General features: G+C 41.1%; 1 protein-coding gene across 1 annotated transcript in view; it reads right to left on the bottom strand.

The window, feature by feature from the left end:
* LOC127452257 (potassium channel subfamily T member 2-like) overlaps window positions 1-25523 on the bottom strand; it is a 164359-nt gene that overhangs the window by 84540 nt on the left and 54296 nt on the right. The window contains exons 2-6 of the mRNA XM_051717602.1: window positions 20310-20389; window positions 13287-13386; window positions 4617-4665; window positions 4352-4411; window positions 2226-2300 (exon numbers count right to left, since the gene is read on the bottom strand). Of these exons, the coding sequence (XP_051573562.1) occupies window positions 2226-2300; window positions 4352-4411; window positions 4617-4665; window positions 13287-13386; window positions 20310-20389 (364 nt within the window). The remainder of the gene's footprint in view (window positions 1-2225; window positions 2301-4351; window positions 4412-4616; window positions 4666-13286; window positions 13387-20309; window positions 20390-25523) is intronic.

The following is a 25523-nucleotide window of genomic DNA, read 5'->3' as shown; positions in this document are numbered from 1 at the left end:
GCTGTCCCCTTCCACCTTGAAGGTGTACGTTGCCACCACAGCAGCACACTACGACGCAGTCGACGGTAAGTCCTTAGGGAAGCAGGACCTGATCATCAGGTTCCTAAGAGGCGCCAGGAGGCTGAATCCCTCCAGACCGCGCCTCGTTCCCTCATGGGACCTCTCTGTAGTTCTTCAGGGTCTACAGAGAGCCCCCTTTGAGCCTTTGCAGTCAGCCGAGCTTAAGGCACTCTCCTTGAAGACTGCCCTCCTGACTGCGCTCACTTTCATCAAGAGGGTAGGAGACCTGCAAGTGTTCTCTGTCAGCAAAGCGTGCCTGGAATTCGGTCCGGGTTACTCTCACGTAATCCTGAGACCCCGACCAGGCTATGTGCCCAAGGTTCCCACCACCCCTTTTAGGGACCAGGTGGTGAACCTGCATGCGCTGCCCCAGGAGGAGGCAGACCCAGCCCTGTCATTGCTGTGTCCGGTGCGCGCTTTACGCATCTATTTGGATCGCACGCAGAGCTTTAGAATCTCTGAGCAGCTCTTTGTCTGCTTTGGTGCATAGCGGAAAGGAAGCGCTGTCTCCAAGCAGAGGATCGCCCACTGGTTCATTGACGCCATAACTATGGCATATCTCGGCCAGGACATGCCACCCCCGGTAGGGCTACAAGCCCATTCTACCAGGGGTGTAGCGGATTCCTGGGCCCTGGCCAGAGGTGCCTCTCTAACAGACATTTGCAGAGCAGCGGGCTGGGCAACACCCAACACCTTTGCAAGGTTCTACAATCTCCGGGTGGAACCATTTTCGTCCCAGGTAGTGGCATGCAACACAAGCGGATAAGCCCGGGATAGCCAGCCGGGTATATCGCTTGCACATAGCGCCTTCCACCTCCTTTTGAGCTGAAGACACGTGCCATTAATTCCCAGTAGTGTTCACAAGTTTGTTCCCTGGTTGACTTCCTCCGAGCCCTGTGGCAGTCGAGAGATTCGATGCCGGCCCAGTACACGTGCTAACTAAGAGCCCTGTTCTTTGGTAGGTGCTCCGCATGTGGCGGTTCCCTGTAAGGCTAACCCCATGTGATATATATCTTCCGCTAATTCGTTTCCCTGTTGGCAAACTGCATCTTCCTTGGGCAGAGCACCTCTGCCCCAGTCCCCATGTTTGTAGTAACTCCTCCCCCATTGGGCAGGATCTACCTTGAAGACTCTCCACATGGTTGGAAAGACCATGTGACATATCCTTCCACTTAAATATCCCCCCCTCTTTGGGCGAGGTGTGGTCTCCGCTGTGTCTTCCCCTTGGGAGGGACACCCCCCAACTAGACCTGGTGGCCCAGTCGGATAATCCCCCTTCTTTTTTAGGGAGTGGAAAAAAGAGAAGGGGAAAAGAGGCCACGACTGGGTTTAGCCTGTCTCTATCTCTTGGGTAGTTGACCTGTCCCCAAAAAGGGCCGTTCGACACTCATAACTATGTTGGGGGAGGTTACGTGTCGACCTGTTGTGCTGGCTATGAGGCACACAGTAGTCTGCCCACCACACACCGCCAGTTCACGTAACACAGTTCAGCCAATTGTGGCATTTCATATAGGGATCCCTAGTGTCACTATATCGACACATCGTCGAGTGAGTGACAGATAGGGAACGTCATGGTTACTTGTGTAACCTCCATTCCCTGACTTGTGTCCCTCCTGCCACAACGCTGAACTACCCGCTGAAATGGCCGGACCTTATATCGGCTCCTCAGCATAAAACCTGAATGAGTGGTTGCATACTAGCTCCTTTTATACCCGTATGTCCGGGGGAGTGGCATGCAAATACCACTCGCCAATTTTCATTGGCCTTTTATCAAAGACCAGAGGTGACTTGGGCTCCCAAGAGTGACCCCTAGCGTCACTACATCGACACAACGTCTCGTTCCCTCCATCAGGGAACGGAGGTTACACAAGTAACCATGACAATTTTTATTTCCTACGGGTCATTGCTGCAAGTGTCAGATTTAAGGATGAACAGAAATTAGGAGGAATACAGCATGTGGAAATGGTCATTTGTAACATTATAAATGTTTACTGTAATTTTGATCAATTTAAGGCACACTTTGTGAACAAAATAATCAATTTCTTTCAAAAGCTTAAACATTTCATTGTGATTCAAACGTTTTGTGTGGCAGTGAATAACACACAATACATATTCATGAAGAAGTGAGGATAAGTCTGAAAATTCCATTCACACGTTGTACTCACAGTGATCACGAAAGGAACGGCGCTGATCATCTCCAGAATAAACGGAATGCGCAACACTTGCTCCCAAACGTTACCCTTGAAACAAGGACACTCATGTCAGGATAAATGAACACTACTGTCCCTTAAAGGACAAGAGACTGCTTTGACTGGGTTTGAACCATTGAAAAACAGGAGGGTTAAAGGTCACTCTCTTTGCTCACCTTGGAAACACACTTCATTAATCGTTTGCAGTTGAGCCTGTGGCTCAATTAATGCGTTAAACATCTGGCACATTTTACAAGCAGGATGTATGTTTATGTCTGAACCATTTGGACCTTGTGTGGGTGAAGAGGCCTTGTTAGTTTTGAAGGAAATCAATGTCAATGAATCAATGAAGAGTGAGAGAGATGTGTTGATGCAGGTTGTAGTCATCGTAGTAAGGATCAAAGGAGATGTAGTAGACTCTGAGGGATCTCACCAATGTAAGAGTCTCCGAGGACAAACATGCCTCACATTTCCTCTACTCACTTAAGTCTCTTAAAAACAGCTCAATCGAAAATGATTGATTGCTACCGGGCAAACTCTTCCTCTCTCAATCTCTCTCTCTCACTCGCCCTCTATCCCTGCTGAAAAAAACAGGTCGCACTGAACACGTTTTTGTTTTCCTATGTAAACATGCACTAGAGAGAAGCCTTCACCTAATGTATTGCTGTTTTTTCAGCATTCTCGCACAGGAGCGCTGCATTTTTAGTCACCATGCAAGGTTAAAAAGAACTTAATCTTTTCAAAAAGCTTCTTGAGATACCTACGTTTAGTTCTATACTTGCTGCTGCATCTAGCTTTTTTCAGACCAAGGACACGCTTGATGTTAACAGTCCCTAAGGTGGTCAAGCTTGTCAAACCGAAGTCCACCAAATGGTAGTGCAGTTGATCACACAAAGTATTGGTCTCTGTGGAACAATAAAGCATGTTTTCCAATCTGTGGGCGCTTTCAAATCGGGATGGGCATTTCTAAACTATCCAATCAATGCAGGGAATCACAATGTAGTCATCGGTGGGTGCTTCCATACCAGGATGGGTGTTTCTAAACTATCCAATCAAAGTAGGGAATCTTAATGGTTTGAAAACTCCCACTGGTTGGGAAAAGCCCATTTTTGTTCTACAGAGACGTAAGTCTCTTTTGCAGCATACACTGCAAAAAAATCATTTTCAAGTATTTTTGTCATATTTTCCGGTAAAAATATCTAAGCATCCTTTAAATAAGAAACAATTACTTGAGAAGCAGATTGACATAAGATATCAACAAGTTTTTTTTTCTTCAGAGAAATCTAACAATATTTAGTGGTGTTTATGCTTAAAACAAGAAAAAACTATTTGCTAATGGGTTAAGAATATTGGCAAATTGTGTTTTCTTGCTATAGGCATTTGCTTTCTCTAAAAACAAGACAAGATAGCTTATATCAATTGATTCTTAAGTAAATGTAATCTTATTTTAAGAATGTTTAGATATCTTTACTGGAAAACAAATCAAAAAGGCAGTGCAACCATCTAGACCATTTAGGACCAGCTAATTACCATAAATGACAAGCTAGAAAGCATGTAAAACCATCTACCATCAAAAGCTGGTTTTAGTTGGATTTTTCTGTCCATCTTAGACAAAGCATTAATTTCCATGTTGGTCCAGGCTGGTCTAGCTGGTGGGCCAGCATAGCCATGCAGTTCACCAGCTAAATTTAGCTGGACAGGCTGGTCGACTACAGTAGAACGGCCTTTTGGATAAAGCTGGTTGACCATGGAAGCATTGCTGGTTAAGCTAGCTTAAAAGATTGCATCCCATGCTGGACACTACTGTAGCATCTAAAAAACAACATATATGCAGGAGGCCAATGATGCAGGTCTTTTCCAGCAGTGATTCTACTCTTTGTCTGACCTTTTTTTCTCATCTCTTCTGTCTAACCTTCTTAAATACTAGCCAAATAACAGTGGACATTTTGTGCCAGTTTGGGACAAATTTAGGCACTCTCCAAGTTATAACAGTTGTTGTGCCCCTGGTTATACTGGCATTCTAGTACATGATTGGTACAGTAATTATTAGGTCTTACTGAGTACTCTGGCAAATAAATGAGCCCATAGGCTGTTTATCTCACCTTGTAGCTGAGGTACACCAGCAACATGGTCTCTGAAAAACCGATGAATGCAACAAGCACCTGAAGAGAGGGGAAAATAGACAGACAGAGAGACAGAAATGAGAGAGAGAGGCAGAGTTGTGTAAGAGAGAACAGCAGGAGTCTGAGGCAGTGTTTTGCACAATGTCTGAGATTAAATGAGCAAACTGAAGGCAACACAACAATGGAAAATATTACAGTATGTGTGTTTGTTCCTCTGTGTCAGAAAGGGATTATTTGTTCTGACCTGAAGAGCCCAGAGTGGCAGAGGTCTGTTCACCCAAATAATGAGGGACCTGATGACAGGAAGCCATTTTTATGACAAAATGAGAGAAAGAATGAAAAGAAAATTACAAATTAGAGATGCTCAGATCAAGAAAAGGGCCAATAATTGAACACGTCTTTTTCACACGTCAAACAGCCACACCAATTCCCGAATCCAATCCATTTATGATGCTACAGAATTGTTGCCAGAGTAATAAACAGATTTAAACAAACATTTTTGTTACGAATGAAAAAATTAAAGCTCTGCGGTGTGTCTTCTGCATAAAAGTAATGAGCACAGTGGCCTCGTGTCAGACACAGCAGGGTGCCCCCAGAATTTCTGATGTTTAATAAAGAGCAAAAACTGAACCTCCTTGTTAAACATGTTTCTGTCTTATCATTCCTCATGCACTGGGACCTGAAGTCAATTAATCAATTCTACTGTTGGTATGAGACAAAACATAATAAAAGTGGAGAGAGTCCCAATATTTTTGCAGTTACGTTTGATGCCACTAGTGGCTCAGCAATTACCATATTTTACAGAATATACTTTTTTTTTTTTGTCATTCTAAAGGTCCTGCAACTAATTTTCTAAAGTGACTTATGAATATACTGTAATGTATACTGTACATAATTTATCAGCTGATCAAACACACTGCACACCAAAAGACACATGCTTACACACAATCAGATATAAACATCAGTCATACAGATAGCGTTTTTAAGTGCCTATATTATGCAACCAGTTTAAATATTCTGTCCACCATAACATTACTGTGATAACAAACAGGATTACCAGTACTCTAGGACCACTGTCCCACGCAACTTCTCATATCCCCACAAAATGACTTTTCATCACACCCCTAGTAAAAACACTAAGTTAGTGAACTGGACAGTTAGTGTATAGCAAGTAGGGTTGCAAATTTCAGAAAAATCTTTGAGCAACAGTTGTTAATGTTAATGAAAAGAATACAACTAGCTTATTGTTTCATTCACAGACTAAAATGTGTTTATTTGTATTTGCAAGCACACAGAGTTACGTATGTTATTAGTAGATGTAGCTTATGTGTCACATTTATTTTTTTGCATGAAACAAACAAAATATGAAAAGAGATTACTTAAAGCAGATGCTCCCGATTAAAACGAGCCCAAATACAATGTGATATGTGTAGATCTTAAGGTAATCTTCACGGAGCGACTTGAAGTTGTTGACTCCTGGGTCCTTATGCCAGCCTAATGCCAGCTTCATATAACACACGTGAAAATACTAAATGTTGCAAAAACATCAATTGAGTGTCTTTCTAAAATTCAACATTTTATTCATGCCTTGCAGATCAGCACATGCTCTAAGGCATTGAAGGGTTAGTTTGGCTTTGGCGATAACTGGAGAATTACAAATCCTGCCTCAAGAGAACACACCTACTTTTCACCAGTCCATAATCACACTCACGCATTGATTATTTCTTAACAAGTATCATCATGTCAGACATCTTACATTCATCAATCAACCCCATCCTCATCTCTGACCATGCACCAATCAACCTCACTATTAATAACAGGAATACGACTAAAAGCACACATAGATGGAGAATGAATACATCCTTACTTCAAGACCAAGAGTTTGATGAGCACTTTAAAAAAAAAAAAAAAAAAAAAAAAAGGGCATCCTTCATGGAAATGTAAAACACGCTTTACTAACACTTTGGGAAACAGCAGAAGTCATTTTAAGAGGAAAGATAATATCATACTCAACATACAAACACAAGAAAAAAACAAGAATTGGAGGAGTTGGAAAACAAAATACAAACATTACACAATACCTATGCACATAATCCCAAAGAACAGATACTAAAGGACCCGAATAAAACAAAGGATGAATATGAAGACGTTATAAATAAAAATATAGAATTCCAAAAACAACGGTTGAGATACACACACTTTGAACACAACGATAAATCAGGAAAATACCTTGCCAACCTACTTAAACACAGCAAAGAAAAAACACTTATACCTTCGATTAAGAACTCAGAGGGAAAGATACTCTATACTTCACAAGATATAAATGACACCTTTCGCATATTCTACAAAAAATTATACAATAATAAGACTAAACAAAACAAGACACTATTTTTTTTTTCAGTAATGTAGTTCTACCCAGTTTAAACGCAGCCCAAACAGAATCACTAAAAGAACCAATTTCAGAGAACGAATACAGAAAGGCACTTTATTCATTATCAGATAAAAATGAATAACACAGCTGACAGCTGACAGTTCACAGCTGACTGACTGCCAGTCAGCTGTGAACAAAGCTGACTTCATTCCAGCCTTTGCCACACAGTCCACCCTCAGCATCCTGGCACTGACAGAAACATGGATATGTCCAGAGGATACAGCAACACCTGTTGCTCTCTCCAACAACTTCTCCTTCTCTCACACCCCTCGACACACCAGTAGGGGTGGGGGAACAGGTTTGCTCATTCATAACAATTGGACTTTTTCACCACACTCTTCACTATGTAACAATACTAGTTTTGAATTCCATGCTATTACTACAATGCAACCCACAAAAATCCATGTTGTTGTCATCTATCGCCCTCCAGGTCAGCTGACAAACTTTCTTGAGGAGTTGGATGTCCTGCTGTCCTCCTTGCCGGAGGATGGTAGGCCACTTGTGGTTCTTGGTGATTTCAACATACACCAAGACAAGCCCCAGGCCACTGAACTGAATACTCTCCTGGCCTCATTTGACTTGGAAAAACTACACACCACAGCAACTCACAGATCGGGCAACCAGCTGGACCTCATCTTTACACGCAACTGTTCCAACTCAAATATTCTTGTTACTCATTTACATGTCTCTGATCACTACTTTGTTCAATTCAACATGACACTCCCATCTACATTAAAACAGACTCCACCATTGGTTTCCTTTCGTCGTAACCTCCGTTCCCTCTCACCATCTCGCCTTTCCACTGCTGTCTCTACATCTCTTCCTACACAAAATATATTTTCCACACTTAATGTAAACACTGTCACAGATACACTAAGCTCTACTTTAACAACCTGTCTAGACAACATCTGTCCTATCTCCACTAGGCCAGCACGTGCTACACCACCCAGCCCCTGGCTGTCTGACGTCCTTCGTGAACATCGGACTGACCTCAGGGCAGCTGAGAGGAGATGGCGGAAATCTAAAGATCCAGCAGATCTAGGTAAATATCAGTCCCTGCTTGCAACTTTTTCAGATAATGTCAAATCTGCAAAAACCTCCTATTACCAGAACAAGATCAACAGCACCACAGACACTCGCAGCTTGTTTAGAACATTCAACACACTTCTCTGCCCTCCCCCTCCACCGCCTGACACATCACTGACAGCAGATGTCTTCACCATATTTTTTACTAATAAGGTTGCAGCCATCAACAATACATTCTCAGCACCACACCTTGTCAAACACCTGTCTCCTGTATGCAACTCTTCTGTCTCCATGTTCTCTCCTCTGACTGACACTGAGGTTTCTAAACTCCTCCTCTCGAACCACCCCACCACCTGTTCCCTTGACCCCATTCCTTCCCACCTTCTCCAAGCCATTTCTCCGTCCATCCTACCTGCACTCACACACATAATTAACACATCTCTACTTACAGGCACTTTTCCCACTACATTTACGCAGGCTCGAGTAACCCCGCTGCTGAAGAAACCCGCACTTAATCCCACACAAATAGAACACTAACAGACCAGTCTCTCTCATACAATTCATGGCAAAAACACTTGAAAGGGCAGTTTTCAATCAAATCTCTGCCTATCTCTCACAGAACAAGCTGCTGGATGACAATCAGTCAGGCTTTAAAAGTGGACACTCCACCGAGACCGCCCTGCTGTCTGTCACCGAGTCGCTGAGACGAGCAAAAGCTGAATCCAGATCATCAGTCCTGATTCTGCTGGACCTTTCTGCAGCCTTTGACACAGTCAACCATCAGATATTACTCTCTACCCTTTCCTCGCTGGGCATCACAGGAACTGTGCTTAACTGGTTAAACTTAATTCCTATCTCTCAGGTAGGTCCTTCAAGGTAGCCTGGAGAGGTGAGGTATCCAAGCCACATCAGCTACTTACTGGGGTACCTCAGGGATCAGTGCTTGGGCCACTTCTCTTCTCTATATACACAACATCACTGGGACCCATCATTCAAGCACATGGTTCCTCTTACCACTGTTACGCTGATGACACGCAACTCTACTTGTCTTTCCAGCCCAACGACACCACAATGACTGCACGAATTTCTGCCTGCCTGGCGGACATCTCGGCCTGGATGAAGGAGCACCACCTGCAACTCAACCCAGCCAAGACTGAACTCCTTGTCTTTCCAGCCAACCCTGATGTTGAACACAGCATCACCACGCAGCTGGGTGCAACTACAGTAACGCCTTCCAAATCGGTCAGAAATCTAGGAGTAACCATCGACAACAGACTAAATTTCACAGACCACATCTCAAAGACCGCAAGATCATGTAGATTTACACTCTACAATATCAGGAAGATAAGACCCTTCCTCTCAGAACATACCACACAACTGCTTGTCCAGTCACTTGTCATAACTAGACTGGACTACTGTAACGCTCTCATTGCAGGCCTCCCTGCATGTGCAACTAGTCCCCTCCAAATGATCCAGAATGCAGCAGCACGTCTGGTCTTTAATGAACCAAAGAGAGCACGTTACACCACTCCTTGTCTCTCTCCACTGGTTACCGGTTGATGCACGTATCAAATTCAAGGCTCTGATGCTGGCATACAGAACAGTTACTGGGTCTGCTCCAGCATACCTAAAATCATTTATGCAGAGCTACGCGCCCACTAGAAGTCTGCGGTCGGCTAAGGAACGTCACCTTGTTGTACCAACACAAAGAGGCACCAAAACACTTTCCCGGACTTTCAGCTTCATCATACCACGTTGGTGGAACGACCTTCCCAACTTCATCCGTGAAGCTGACTCACTCTCTGTCTTCAAAAAACGACTAAAAACACATCTTTTCCATGAGCACTTAACCAGTCATTAATAAAAAAAAAAATTCTGTTGCACTTTATTCTATTTTGAATACTATTATGATGCTAGTGATACTTTGTAATACAGCACTTTTTATACCACTGTCTCCTAAGATGATTCGCTTATGATTTCCTATGCTTTGGATAAAAGCGTCTGCCAAATGAATAAATGTAAATGTAAATAATATATCTCCAGGTTTAGATGGTTATCCACCAGAATTCTACTAATACTCTATTCCATTTCATATGAATACAGCACTAATACAGCACTAATCCTGCTTAAATCTAACAAAGACCCAACATTATGCACCAGTTATCGCCCATTATCTCTTATCAACACAGATCTGAAAATAAATAAAGTTAACTGGCATTTCCTTTTACAGCACTTGAAAAATTTGGTTTCGGGGAGTCTGTTATTCACTGAATCAGAACATTATATAGTACACCAATGGCATCAGTAATCACAAATGGCATCATATCATCATCATTCCACCCACAGCAAGGGACCAGACAAGGATGCCCACTATCCCCATTACTCTTTGCAGTATTTATAGAACCTCTGGCCGCTCCAATAAGACAAAATTATAATATCTCTGGAATTTCATCATACAACACAAACCATAAAATATCTTTATATGCTGACATATTACTCTTCTTACAAAACCCCAAGACATCACTTACAGAAATAACTAGACTTGTTAATGACTACTCAAAAATATCAGACTATTTCATAAACTGGACCAAATCGACAATCTTACCACTGAATTTGAAACCGCAGGATAATAGCCTACAGGACACACCATTTACCATAAATAATATGACATACTTAGGAATACACATATCCCCCAGTCTTTCAGACCTATTTAATCTCAACTTTATTCCACTATTAAAATCAATAGAGGACGATTTGCTGGATGAACACACCACTTTCCAGTATAGGCCGTATCACAGCAGTTAAAATGTGTATACTACCCAGAATAAAATGTATTTACCATGACTCCAGTACAGCCAACTAAGAAATGGTTTAGCTCATTAAATAGTATAATAAGCACATTTTACTGGAAAAAAAGAATCCCAAAATAAGCCTACAAACATTTCAAAAGAACAAGGATCAAGGAGGTTTGTCAGCATCAAATTTTAAGCACTACTATTTAGCATCTCATTTACAATATCTTTGCAAATGGATTAAATGTGACCATTTCCATAACCCTTGGCTACAGTTAGAACAGGCAGAATGTAATGAAATCACCATATCTGACCTTCTTTCTTAAAGTTACTCGCAAAGTTATATATTTTAATATCATCAATAGACTCTACAAATGCAATACCAGCCAAACAATGGGAGAAAGATCTTAACATCATCACAGATAATGAATTCTGGAAACTAGTCTGCAGAAATACATTCAACCTAAGTACAAATACAAACATACAACTAATCCAGTATACACAACTAATCCAGTATAAAATCTTACACAGAACACATATTACACAACATAAAATGTTTAAAATGGGACTAGCAACTTCAGACAGATGCACCAACTGCAACCTCGACACACCAGATCATTACGTCCATGCACTCTGGTCATGCCCATCTGTTGATCAATTCTGAAAAGATGTTACCAATAAGCTATCAGATTTCTTAAAATACAAAATCCATGCACTCCCATCTTTATGCCTCTTAGGTGATATTTCTCAAATGAATCCCCCTCCCAAACACACAACTCCCCTCCTTCTGTTTCTAGCTATAGCCAAGAAAACAATATTACTGAGACCAAATCTAAATGACATGATGGCTACATTTATTAAGGAAAAATATACAGCTACATTTAAAAATCAGTTACATAGATTTAATAAAATCTTCACTCCACTTTTCTCATCCCTCCACTGATATAATCTAGCCAGTGAACTGTTGCCTCGCATGTATACTGTATGTGTAAACACCTGCACTACTCAACCCGTCTCAATATGTACATGCCGTTAAATATAATACTCAAAATTCTATTACAATTACTCATATTATTACTGTTATTAATATTGATGTTTCTTCTATACATGTTATAATTTGCATCTTTTTGTTGTTGTCTCTACAATTAGATTTCTCTTGTTCATCTTGTTTTTTTTCCTCTTTTTTCTCTCTCTCTAAAGATGTAAATTTTATTACTATTCTTATTATTAATATTAACTACTACTAAATATCTCCCTTTTTCTTCCTGCACACTATACATTCCAAATTATTGCACTCTAACTCTTATACTGTATATTCTATCAAAATATACAATTTCTGACCCTTATTATTATTGTTGTTATTGCTTTTCTCTTCTGTCTTCCTTCTTCCCCCGCCTGTTGTTTCCGCCTTTGTCTTCCCTGTGCGGAGTTGGGCACTCATGTCTGCTTCTATGGTCAGCTTTCTTATTCAGGCCATCTACTGTCATGGTGGAGCAACATTTTAAAGAGAATCTTGCTGAACAAGTCATTTAAACTGTTCACATGTTCATAACTAGCCACCTTATTAATAAAGACATCCAGTTTAATGAGCTCATTGTTGAAAAAGTGCTCAACTTTGTGCGTGACAGGCCGACAAAGCCCTAACTCTTAACTTACCACTAACTATATTAAACCTGTAAGGCTGATCAAAAGAAGGGCATCTATATCAGGGTCTAATGGCACAGACATTTGAAGGTAACTCTTTTGCCCCCTTCAGTACTGAGATTGTTATCACAGTAATGCAAAAATACTTGTTAACAATGCACAATGCGTTGGCCATGTATTTGCATCTGCACTTGCATACCTCTGCAAGTCCATTTTTCTCACTTGGAAAGAGAATAGGTATTGATTTGGTTCTGGTTTTCCATAATAAAACAGGCATTTGTCTGTCTATTCCTCCAACTGGCCCTTGGCCAGGCCACCATCTCCTCCAGATCTCATAAGTCAAGAGTCTGGATACTTACCAGTCAAAATGGCTTCTGTTGTGGGCAGAGGCATTCTGTCTGAGGCAGCCAGGACTGCATGGGGGAAAAAAAGCACACACGCTTACAGAAGGAGTTGTAAATGCTTGCCTTTCATGCATGGACTAACCAAAGGCACTTCAATCTTCTTCAGATTGTTCCTCAAGTATCTTGCATTCTCCTCCATCCACCCACACTCTCTCTCTAACACCACATGAATGTTTTCTGAACTGACAATACATTTTTTTAATGTTTGACCATCCTTCTCCTTTCCTGTCATTAACTTGCTTCTCCCTCAAGTGTGAACTCCTCACTATTCTGCTCAAGCTCTTCTGCCCTCTGGTTGTCATCAAAACAAGCTTTTACTTTTATATTTACATGCACAAATGCAACAGACTCTGACCTGACTAGCTCTCATTCTTTCTATACCCATCTCTCTCTTTCTCACTTGTTATTCTAATATCTCATTCTCTCTCAACATTCTCTAGTGCCATTCCAAAACCTACAGTTGCTGTGATGTCTAGTTTCTGGCCACATTTTAAAGAGTGCAGCACCAATACGACATGAAGTAATTAATTTTCAATGAGAGTTGGCGATTTCTGGTGACATGAATGTCTCTCCTTAATAATTTCTTCTTCATTTTTCTCCATTCCCATTTGTCTCACCAGAATCTCTCCTCTCGCGGGTCATCTAGGAGAACTCGTACAATGTACAGCAGGCAGCTGAGAACCTTCAGGAAGAAGTTGAACAGTCGAACTCTCAAACCTGCAGACGAGAGCGGTAACCTTTCACACATCAGCATTCAAAAGAGCTTCACAAACTACAGAAACATGAAGCTGAGTACTGAGGACTGAGGAAGCTGAGGACAGGACAACACAGCTCGAGGACAGCACATCAAACGACCAGAAACAAATACAAGACCAACCAATTACTAGCACCAGCTCCACAGAGCCACTCACAGGGGTCAACAGCACTCCACATGAAAGCAAAAACAAACTATCACCTCACAGGACAAGAATAGCCACAATAGAGCACAAAAGTCGGGCTCTAAAAATCCCATTCATATTCTCCATACAGAAATTTAGAAAATGTTAAACAGAATGTTTAATGATAACTTATAAACCTTTCAACAAAGACCTAATATGAGCTCTGAGAAAAAATAAATAAATAATATATATATATATATATATATATATATATATATATATATGGAAATTCAGTCATTGTTTACTCACCCCTGTGTTATTATAACCCCATATGACTTTCTTTTTCTTAACACAAATGGAGAAAATGTGAAAAAACTTTGTGTTCAGTGATACAATGGCATGTATGGTGATCATATCTCAAGCTTCAAAAAGGACACAAAAGTATAATTCAGAAGTCTAATCAATTATTGTATGCGACTCATATCTTGTTCTGAAGGAATACGATAAGGTTTGGTGAGAAAAAAAACCGAAATCTAATGTTTTATTAAGCAAAACTCCTGTGTACATTCTTGAGTCTGCACGAGCTTTAGAGCTCCTTTAGAGCAACAGGTACGCTGCCACTCTTGAGGTGGGGCGTTCAAATGAAAACTAGTTTTGTTTCACTTCAACAGGACCACCAACGGTATTAACAACAGAAAACACAACATAGCTGCACACAAACCAGAGAGCAGAACTTACAAAACATGTCTGAAGAGTTTGTAGTCGAAAAATAGATGCATTTCTATGTCCAGCCTTATTTGTTTGAACTGGATCCTCAATCAAACTGAGAGATGGAGGAGGCTGAAGATAGCTATACATACACACCCAGATGCTACAGTCAGAAAGAGAGTACAGGAGACCGCAGTCCTTTGGTCTAGTAAAGTGGAAGAACCAGAGAGAAAGGCAGAAGGAGCAGGAATGTCTGTCACCTCTATTCTGAACCGGTGTGTGTGTGTGTGTGTGTGCTCATGCGTGCGTGTGTCAGACTGCAAAAACAGTCAGTAGGTGTAAAATCTCAGCCAAAATCAAGTCGTTTTAAGCGGCAAGTGAGATGCTGGCTTCAATATAATGTTATCAGAATGATTTTGGACCTGTGCCTGTTCACAGTGGACAGTGTTATCCCGTGCAATGCCAAATATAGAAACCAAGCAATTGACAGAAGGTCCCGTTGCAGCTGCTTAGGACAAAAACTCTGATTAACATAGAAATTATAACTTTTATTGCGTGTCCTTTGGCGTCTGGCTAGGACACGGTGTGAATGTAGCTACCTTCAGCCCCATCTCTCTGTTTGATGGAGGACTCTGGTTCAAAAAATAAGGCTGGGCATAGAAATGCATTTAATTTTCAACTACAAATTCTTCAGACATATTTGTAAGTTATGCTCTCTGGTTTGTGTGCAGCTATGTTGTGTTATCAGTTGTTAATAATCGCTGGTGGTCCTGTAGAAGCTAAACAGGACCAGTTTTCGCTTGAATGCCCCACCTCGCGAGTGGCAGAGTAACTACTGTTGCTTGCATGCAAAGAGCTCTAAAGCTCATGCAGACTCATGAATGCACACAGGAGAACAACGGTCAGTCAAGATTTTTGCTTAATAATACCTTATTGTTTTACTTCTGAACAAGACATGAGTTGCATATAATAATTTATTAGACTTCTGAATTATAATTTTTTGTCCTTTTGAAGCTTGAATAGATGGTCACCATAAACTGCCATTTTATGACATCACTGAGCACAACATTTTTCCACAATTTCTCCCATTGTGTTAAGAAAAAGAAAGAAAGTCAATAATGTAAGTAAACAATGACTGAATTTTTATTTTTGGGTAAACTATCCCTTTAATCATTATTTTCGTCTGGCTTTCAAGTAAAAATATCTAAACATCCTTAAAACAAGGTACATTTAAGAATGTTTATGGAGGTAGATTTTTTTATTTACCCCTTATGCAATTTTGGTAACACTTCACAACACAGTTCTTTTTGTTAACATTAGTAAGCACATTAGGTATCTTGAACTAACAATGAACAATATTTTTTACAGCATTTATTAAGCATTTATTAATCTTGATTAATGCTAATTTATGAAAATACAATTGTTCATTGTTAGTTCATACTGTGTCAATTAATGTCAATGTATAAAATTTACTAGTAATTGTTGAAAATGACCAATAATCAAGACTAATAAATGCTGTAGAAGTATTGCACATTGTTAGTTCGTTTTAACTAATTCAGTTAACTAATGTTAACAAATACAACCCTATGTGTTTAGTGTTACCGCAATTTTTTTTAAATCATACATTTAACAGGATTTAGTGAGGTTTATGCCTCAAGATATATTCTCTGAAAACAAGTATTAATATTATATTACATTTCAAATTACATTTATCTTGTTTTAAGGATGTTAAGATATTTTTTACTGTAAAACAAGACAAAAAGTGTAGCTCATTCTCTCATACAAGACACTAAGTACAGTCTCATACCTCCGATTTTAATATATTTCTTTGCTTAAAACCAACATTTTTAATATTGGGTGTGGTGATGGAGGCGTGGTTGTGTGTCTGTCTGCGGGAGAGAGGGAGTGGTGTGGCTCGTCAAGCTGGTTGACACAATTTCTAACAGCTGTTTCTCATTACAGTGATAGTGGAGAGACTCAAAACAGCTGAACATGCCAGAGAAGGGAGAGAGAGAGACACATGCAGCCGCACTGCATGTGTGTCCTTATGTTTATGTTTGTTTTATGTTGAGTGTCTGATTAAACTTTATGAAGACTGTTCAGCCAGCTCCTGCCTCCTCCTTGCCCGGCCAAAACCCAGGATTTGAGGAGATAAGTTGTCATGGAGTCCTCACCACTGGGCGAGGTGATCAAGACCCTCGCTGGCATCCAGCAGAACCAGCATCAGGCCCTCGTTGAGCTGCGGCCCTGGCATTCCGGAGCCTGATCAGACAAGAGGGGTTTATTGTGGTGGCCCCGAAGCCCATCTCGACTGTCTAGCCAGTCACCCTTGTGAAAATGGTGCCGGCCGATGATCCAGAAGTCTACCTCGATCTTTTTGAGAAGACGGCCGAGGTCAGTGCAGCTTGCAGCCCAACAGCTCCCCGCAGCCAACCTCCTCGTCTACGCTGACTTGAAGAGAGCCATTCTGCAGTGGGTTGGCCGGACCCCCGAACAGAGCTGACAGCACTTCCGCGCCGTGAAGCTGGACAAACACGGCCACCTGTTTGCCTTCACAATGCAGCTCCAGGATGCCTGCCAGAAATGTTTGCTGGTGGGGGAAACCCGCGGCGCCCAGGACATCGTGGACAAGGTGGTACTGGAGCAGTTCATCGTCCAGCTGCCCCGTGGGATGGCCGAGTGGGTCCAGTGCCACCGTCCGGTGTCGCTGGAGGAAGTGATCCAGCTGGCTGAGGACTACATGACGGCGTTTCCAGGAAGCAGTGATGCGGAGTCTCTCTCTCTGTCGTCTTCTCTCTCTCTCTCTTCCCTACCCCCAAACCCTGCTTCTGCCCCTCCTCATTCTGTCCCATTCCTGCCCCCCAGAGTCTGGGTGGTATGATGCCCAGATTTCCTCCTCACTTAGGGGGTTTCCCCATCTCTCCTGCTAACTCTGCCTCTCTCCGCTATCCCCCCCAGGTTGGCGAGTCTGTTCCCATGGGTGAAGAAGGGGGGCTTGGGCTGATCTGTTGGAGCTGTAGGGATCCAGGGCATTTCTAGGACCATTGCCCCTTAATGAAGGTGGGTACGCTGGTCCAGATTCCCAACACTCCACAGGCCGCCCCCAATTGAGTTGGGGCATATCGGATACTGGTGAATACCCAGAGGGATACATATCAAGCTTTGGTGGATTCTGGCTGTTCTCAAACCTCCATCCATCAACGTTTGGTACAAGACGGGGCATTGGGCACAAACAGTTGAGTGAAGGTGCGGTATGTGCATGGGGATATTCAGATGTATCCAGTGGTTACCACTGAGATACTTCAGGGGAAGAAAGCATAGAGTGGAGGCCATGGTTAATTCCCGCCTCACCCATCTGCTAATTTTGGGGATGAATTGGTCTGATTTCAAAAATTTATTTTAAGGGAAATATGTGCGGATGGGTCCTGTGAAATAATGCCTCGGTGTGTGACGTGCGATGCTATGGCTGGGGAGGAGGTGCCAGGGCCATCTACATCTGCTCCACATCAAAATGATGCAAGGGAGGGGGTCCCCGCCCTCAGGGAGTTCCCTGAAGGGGATTTCCCCCTAGAGCAGTCACATGACGAGTCCCTCAAACAAGCACTTGACCAAATGAGAGTAATCGATGGTCAACAGCTCCAGCCTAACGTCACGCTCACATACTCGTATTTTTCAGTTATCAAAGGTAGATTGTATCAAGTGCCAAAGGACACTCAAACAAAAGAAAATACAACCCAGTTATTAGTCTCGAAGAGCCGTCGGGAAGCTCTCTTCCAGGCGGCTCACCATAATCCAATGTCTGGCCATTTAGGACAGGAAAGAACACAACTTAATGGCCCCTTTTTTTGGGCCGGGCATTCACGGGTCCGTTCACAGGTGGTGTGTGGGGAGCTGTGAATGTCAGTTGGTGAATCCACCGACCACCCCAAAAGCGCCATTGCACCCTCTACCGTTAATCGAGGTACCTTTTAAAAGAATTGGTATGGACCTCATAGGGCCATTAGAATGGACCGCACATGGAGAATCACTTTGCATTAGTTCTGGTGGACTATGCAATGTTATTTCCAGAAGCAGTGCCCTGCACAACATCTCAGCATGAAGTGTTGCTTAGGCACTCTTCAGAAAAATCTACTGAGTGGTGATTCCACAAGAAATCCTCACTGATCAAGGCACTACATTTATGTCACGAACACTACGAAAACTATACGAATTATTAGGTATTAAATCAATTCACACAAGTGTTTACCACCCACAAACAGATGGGTTTGTGGAACGATTTAATAAAACCCTGAAAAATATGATCCGTAAGTTCGTACACGAGGATGCTAGAAATTGGGATAAATGGCTTGAACCCCTGTTATTTGCAGTTCAAGAGGTCTCACAAGCCTCCACAGGGTTTTCCACATTCAAGCTGCTGTATGGGCTTAATAGAAGAGTCGCACAGCGATTGGGCCAGCCCGGTGGTTCTGGTACCTAAGAGCGATGGGACTAGACTATCAAAAAATGAACGCGGTGTCCAAATTTGATGCGTTCCCAATGCCTCGGATTGACGAGTTGCTTGATCGGTTGGGTGCGGCTCAATTTTATTCGACACTGGATTTAATGAAGGGTTATCGGCAGAGCCCCTTAACTCCAATATCAATATGGCTTTTTCCACACTGTTTGGCATACACCAATTTATGATTCTTCCGTTCGGTTTGTTTGGAGCAACTGCCACATTCATGGACAAAGTCCTCAGGCCACATATGGATGATATCATTATTTATAGTAACGACTGGCGGTGGCACATGCAGCATCTGGGAGCTGTCCTGAGATCACTGCGATGGACGGGGCTCACGGCCAACCCAAAGAAATGCCCAATTGGATGGGTAGAAGTTCGGTATCTGGGGTTCCACTTGGGTCATGGGCACATGCATCCCCAAGTTAACAAAACCGCAGCGATCACGGCCTGCCCAAGACCCAAGACCAAAAAAGAGGTGAGACAGTTTCTGGGGCCTGCTGGCTACTACCGAATGTTTGTGCCATTTACTCTGACGTCACCAGTCCGCTGACTGATCTTACAAGAAGGGGGCTCCCAATCCAGTCCAGTGAATGGAGCCATGCCAACAGGCTTTTCTAAACATAAATTCTGCACATTGTGGGGGACCACTCTTACATGATCCAAATTTCTCTCTCCCCTTTATTTTGCAGATGGATACATCTGACAGAGGGCTGGGGGCAGTGCTCTCGCAGGAGGTGGAGGAGTGACCGGTGCTGTACATTAGTCATAAACTCTCGCTGAGGGAACTAAGTACAGCACCGTGGAGAAGGAGTGTCTAGCGATCGAGTGGGCCATCCTCACTCTCCACTACTACCTGCTGGAGCTGGCCTTCAACCTCTGTTCAGATCACGCACCACTCCAGTGGCTCCACAGCATGAAGCTGGATCACCCGTTGGTACCTGGCACTTCAGCCATTCAAATTTGAGGTGATCCACAGACCGGGGGCACAGATGGCTGTGGCTGACTTTCTCTCCAGGAATGGGGGGGAGGGGGGGAGTTGTCAGGCCGGATGTTGCCCCGGCCTGAGTCGGGTGGTGGGGGTATGTGGTGATGGGGGCGTGGTCATGTGTCTGTCTGCGGGAGAGAGGGAGTGGTGTGGCTCGTCAAGCTGGTTGACATGATTTCTAACAGCTGTTTCCATTACAGTGATAGCGGAGAGACTTCTTAAAACAGCTGAACATGCCAGAGAAGGGAGAGAGAGAGAGAGACACACATGGCCACGTTGCATGTGTGTCCTCATGTTTATGTTTGTTTTATGTTGAGTTTCTGATTAAACTTTGTTGACTGTTCAGCCGGTTCCCGCCTCCTCCTTGCCAGTCCTTATACTGTTACTTTGGGATTCATCTTGGCTGGTTTGGTTCATTACTTAGAACAGTTTATTTCTAGAATTTGTTAAAATCTCGATAGAGAAAATGAATGGGAAAATTAATTCCGGCCAAATAAATACATTCACTGGCATTCACTGTTGCACTCTATTAGAGACACTCCTCAGCCTGGGATATAAAAGAACTCACTGGATCTTTGGTTTTTGATGAAGAACAGCTTGAGACGCTCCTTGAAAGTGTTTTCATTCACATAGAACTCAACCTGCACTCTAAAAGGAATCATGATGTTTGGATGGAGATAAGCATGAGATGGAGAGGAATGGTGGGAAAGGACAGATAACAATGATATGTACGAGAGAGGAGGCAAGAGAGTTAGTCTTATTGCTATTGCGGTAATATAAAAAGCAATAAATTAACAAGTAGAGCGGTGTTGCCATATTAAAGTTTAATGGCTTTGGGAGGAAATGATGTTGCCTCCTCTGTGCCAGCGGTTGATCTTACTATCTGTGCTGACTTAATCCAGAATTATAAATGACTTCCAGAGGTTTGGCACAACAGGAGAAGCCATATCTCTAGTGATTTTTAATTTTACACCACACTGAGCTAAAAAACATCTGAAACTGGATTTACATACCCCATGCAATCAAAATTGGACTTTTGTGTATTTTGGTCCATGTTTTTTAGCCTTCAAGTGACTTACATGCTGGTGTACTCCTAAAGATTGACAAAATTCACTTTTAGCAGATACATCTAAAATTTATAGCACTTCTTTTCTGGGAAAACTCATTAAGAAAAGACAAATCGAATGCACTCACGTGGGGTATGGTATAAAGTTAAAAAGCCTCTCTTAAAATTCAGGCTACTACGTTTAAAAAAAAAAAAAAAAACTACCACCGGCGCATTGCAGCTTAGTCGGGACCGACTGATGACTCATCTTGCACTACACACATTTTTGTCCAATCAAATGTTCTCTAGAATGAGAATGTCCCTCCACCAATACCACCTGCAACCGACTACCAAATAGCAAATCATGGTTCATGGTTGTGATGTAACTAATCCCTGTTGGCTATTTAAAACAGAGATGAGCCCTTCAATATATCAACGTCCTGTTTAAATAGGAAATATGTTAACACAGGGCAGAAAACTCTGCTCGTCAAGCCATTTTACCAAAATTGACCCTATTTAATTTTTAAAACATGTTCCGGGATTTACTGTGAACAATTTATCAGTGCATAGTTTTCCATTGGGAAGATTTTTGTATCAAAAAAATACAAATTTGCTCCTCCTCAAAGCGACATTCTTATTCAGCTGACATGACATCATCAAGCTCTTTCACTTTTTAACCCCTCTCCTCAAACTTTAAGTTTTTTTTTTTTTTTTTTTTTGCTATGCTTTTGTAACAGTTGCATATTTTAAGTTAATTGCTGTTATAGTTGCATTGAACAAAAATGTTTTGTCAGGTAAACACTGCTTTATGTGGTAACATCTAAATTAACTCGTTAAAACTCCTGAGACCCCCGTATGACTGCGGTGTGCATTTTCTGTTTCCATTTTTTATTTGTAACTAGTAACACCTAATAAACAAGCAAAAAAAAAAAAAAAAAATATCAACAGCAAATAGTTTTCCTAAAAATTGTCCACGTGTGGACAGTGAGACTACGCTGTGAAATTTTAAATAACACAAGCTATAGAAAGTCATATTTTTTTCATCAAATTGTTTATTATGTTTCCAGGAGTCTTGGTTATTCATGCTTTTGAGATGCTACAGACATTACAGCTGATTTTCTATAAAGCTGAATAAATTATTCTGATTCAAAGTAATGGCAACCATCGTCCAATCACTGCCAACCATGTTAAAATAAAATTATTATACATAATAAATTCTGAATCTATGTACTGATTATCATTGTCACATGTCTGCCAAACATGTTGAGTGATCCAAACATCATCTGCAGCCTGAAACTGAACTTTTGATCGGATTTTAGGATTGAATGCACTTAGCTGCATAGAGAGCTATAGGATGATCCCTTGCTCCCTATTTAGTGAATGACTTAACCTCCAGTGTGCTGTCTGTCTTCACTGGTCTCATTTGAGTAAAACAGTTTGAAATGCACTTTATTTTCATCCTAACTCCATATAAAGCCTCTGAAAGCAAAGATTTTCAGCTTTTGGATGAACCCATTTATTCTTAATGTGAAAATGCACAGTAAAAACTGTATATAGCAATACATTAACTAATGTTAATGAATCGAACCTTATTGCACAGTGATAAAATAAAACATAACAAAATGCAGTATATTAAAATGAAGTGAAATAACCCACAAATGTGTTAGAGTTGAAAGATATTCAAAATAACTTTTTATACTTTTGAGGAAATGAGGTACGATTTTCCACGTATTTGGACATCATGTTTATCAGGGTGCTTATGCCTCAAGTTAAAAAGATTCAATATCACTGGATCAACCTTACTATATTAGGTTACACCAACAAATGTAAAATTTAAGGTTTAGATCAAGTAGAAAAAGACCCTTAAGGTAAACATTGCAGATTTTACAGTGTGCATGGCTTCTTTACTGTAAACACACATCCTGTTAATTTGTAAGCACTGAGGGACACATCAAGATTATTGTCTGTAATAACAGACCACATACCACAAATAATGTACATCCACATTAAGTTGTAAACAACACTTAAAAGTTCTTTAAAAAATGTCACACCCAAACACACACATGAACACATGTATATTCAGCATACACGTTCACAATCCCCTTCGCTCTGTTGTAATCAGTTATCCTCAGATCCAACTACCCGGGGACTCATAAAAAGACATTAGCCAGAAACCAGATCTGTGAAAGCCAGATCACTCCAGTCTTTTAAAGATTTCCTCTCAGGTCTCGGGAGTCAACCTCATTTCCACAGTGCTCTGCGTAACTGGATGGAAAGACACATAGTATCCGGTGAGTCATGTTATAACAATGGGAATAAAAGACATGAGGAGTGAACACGGGCCAAACACATATATGGTGTTTATGACTCCATCACTCTCTCACACACAGGTTGGGGAAAAGCCATAATCTGAACTCACGGTGTGGAAGGCAGGGCTGCACGATGGACCCTTTTCACAGACTGTGATGATGCATTTCTGTATTTTCCTTAATTTAGCAGAATAATCTAACTGCAAACCTTTATGTTCAAGTTTTAAAATACTTCATGTACATTTATTTAAGAAGCGTTTGTGTTATATTACTCTAGCACGAAGAAAAAACCAAACAAACTAGTCAAGACTGCTGTGATGGGGTTTCAAATACAGCTGTTGAGGGAGTGACAATACCTTTTGCATTGTTTTCTGATTTATCTAACTGCCATAATGCATCTCTCTCTATTTTTTCCTCTTTTGGAAAGTCGTGAAAACATAATAGTGGTAGTAATAGTAATAGTATTGCTTTGTCTCCTAGGTACCTCTTTAGAAATTTACCTAGTTTGTCTAGTTTACTTTATCAAATAGGAACAGAAATCGTAAGGAATTTAATATCTCCGATTCTAATTCGGATTCCTCTTAATGATTCCGGTTCCTTAAAGGTGCACTCAGTAATTATTTGAATATGTCATCTTGGACTTACACTGACACCTAGTCGCTTGGATGCAGCATTACTCAAACGCAATAGTTTTTAGTTATCGATGCCATTGTAGAAATTCGCAATTCACAGTCAACTAGGATTCATTTAATCCCTGAGTAGAAGTTTTCAATAAGGATGGTTAATGAGATTAAGCGAGTAGTATTCGGCTGGTCATGTGATTCTAAAATGGCAGCCCCCATGAGGAGACCCTCTCCATGTAGAATAAAACAGCTGTTATAAGATTACTGATATGAGTCTTCATTTCAGTGCTTATAATTTTATACATATGTTTCAAAATTAAAATAAATTAATTTTGAAGTAAAACTTTTTAAATGAGGAAAAAATTACTGACTGCAAATTTAATGATTCCATTCAGTTTTTTTTTTTAGTACTCCTGAGGAAGAAATATTTGGAAAGTCAGGCTACACTAGTCGCGTTGTGTGTTTCGTGCTGTAGATGTAAAAGTACTGGCTCATTTGGGTCATTTGTTCAGGAATCAGACCAACATGTTCACACAGGAAGTCGGCATGCTGTTTCTGAGAGTTCCAGTACTTTAAGATCGGCTGCATTATGCAGACTCACTGACAAGTGGCATCTCCTCTCAGACATTTTTGCATTGGCTCCAGCGTGTTAACCTTCCCCTGTGGCGCGACCGGAATTGCAGTTGTGTCAGCAGCGTGGAAGACCGGGTACGGATCCTACGCTGAAACCAGGAAGAAATCGTGTTTGCATAATCAGTCACGACCATGATTCAGGGGTTGCATTTTTCCCTCTAACATTACATTTTTACTCCACTGATGGTTAGGTTTATGTTTGGGGGTTTGGGTTGGGGGGTTCAGCTTATAAAATATGCATTCCTCTTCACTGTTTTACAGACTGTACAGTAGGGCTGGGCGATAGGATGATGTAATCAGATATCATTGATATCTGATAAATGTCCCGATGCCGATTGCGAAAGTCATTGACAGACGATGATCGACAATATCAGGAAATGACAAAACCATGTAGCTGGCAAGTCACCAAATATATTAAATATTAGCCCAATAGTTATCATATGTTTTTAGATACTAATCAAAATATTAAAATGTTAAAAGCATTACTATTAGAGAGGATGGTTTCCATTTTCCATGTCCACTTTCACTGCCAACATGTTCTCTGAATAGCATTGAAAACATTTTCCAGTTATAACCTACTCTCCAGACTCAGACATGGCTTGTAACAAATACGCTATGGCTAAACAACTACATAAAAACAGCACATATATAAGACATTTAATTATTAAGAAAATGCAGCCTGTCAGGAAAAGACATTACTGTGAAATATCATCAAAGCAAAAATAATGAGAGTGACGAATTTATTCAAACACATTGCTTTGTGACATCAACTTGTTTTCATCATACAAGAGTTTCATTTGCGGCCCATGAAATTAAACAAAAGTTTTCTTTTTAATTAAAATGATGGCATGCATAGGCCCCATTAAACAACCTTATGATTTGCTTATGGAAAGTGTAGTTAAAGAAACAATAATGAAAGTGATTAAATCTTAAAATAATACCAAAACATGTTCAGCTTGAACTTAAAATTGAGTTCGATTTCATTTTCTTTAGGCAGCATTAAGTGCATTAACGAAATGTAATACAAATACACATACAAATTCGATAAGAACACAGTTGTAATTAGGCAGCATTATTTGGGGGCACAAGTGAATTTATTAGGTTTACACGTAACAGGAAAACTGGTCTTTTCTATTCGTTTATGCTTGACTTAGTGAAGTAAACAAACTGTT

This window comes from Myxocyprinus asiaticus, chromosome 14, assembly GCF_019703515.2.
Source record: "Myxocyprinus asiaticus isolate MX2 ecotype Aquarium Trade chromosome 14, UBuf_Myxa_2, whole genome shotgun sequence".
NCBI classification, from domain to species: Eukaryota; Metazoa; Chordata; class Actinopteri; order Cypriniformes; family Catostomidae; genus Myxocyprinus; species Myxocyprinus asiaticus.
This window is presented reverse-complemented; position numbering and strand designations above follow the sequence as displayed.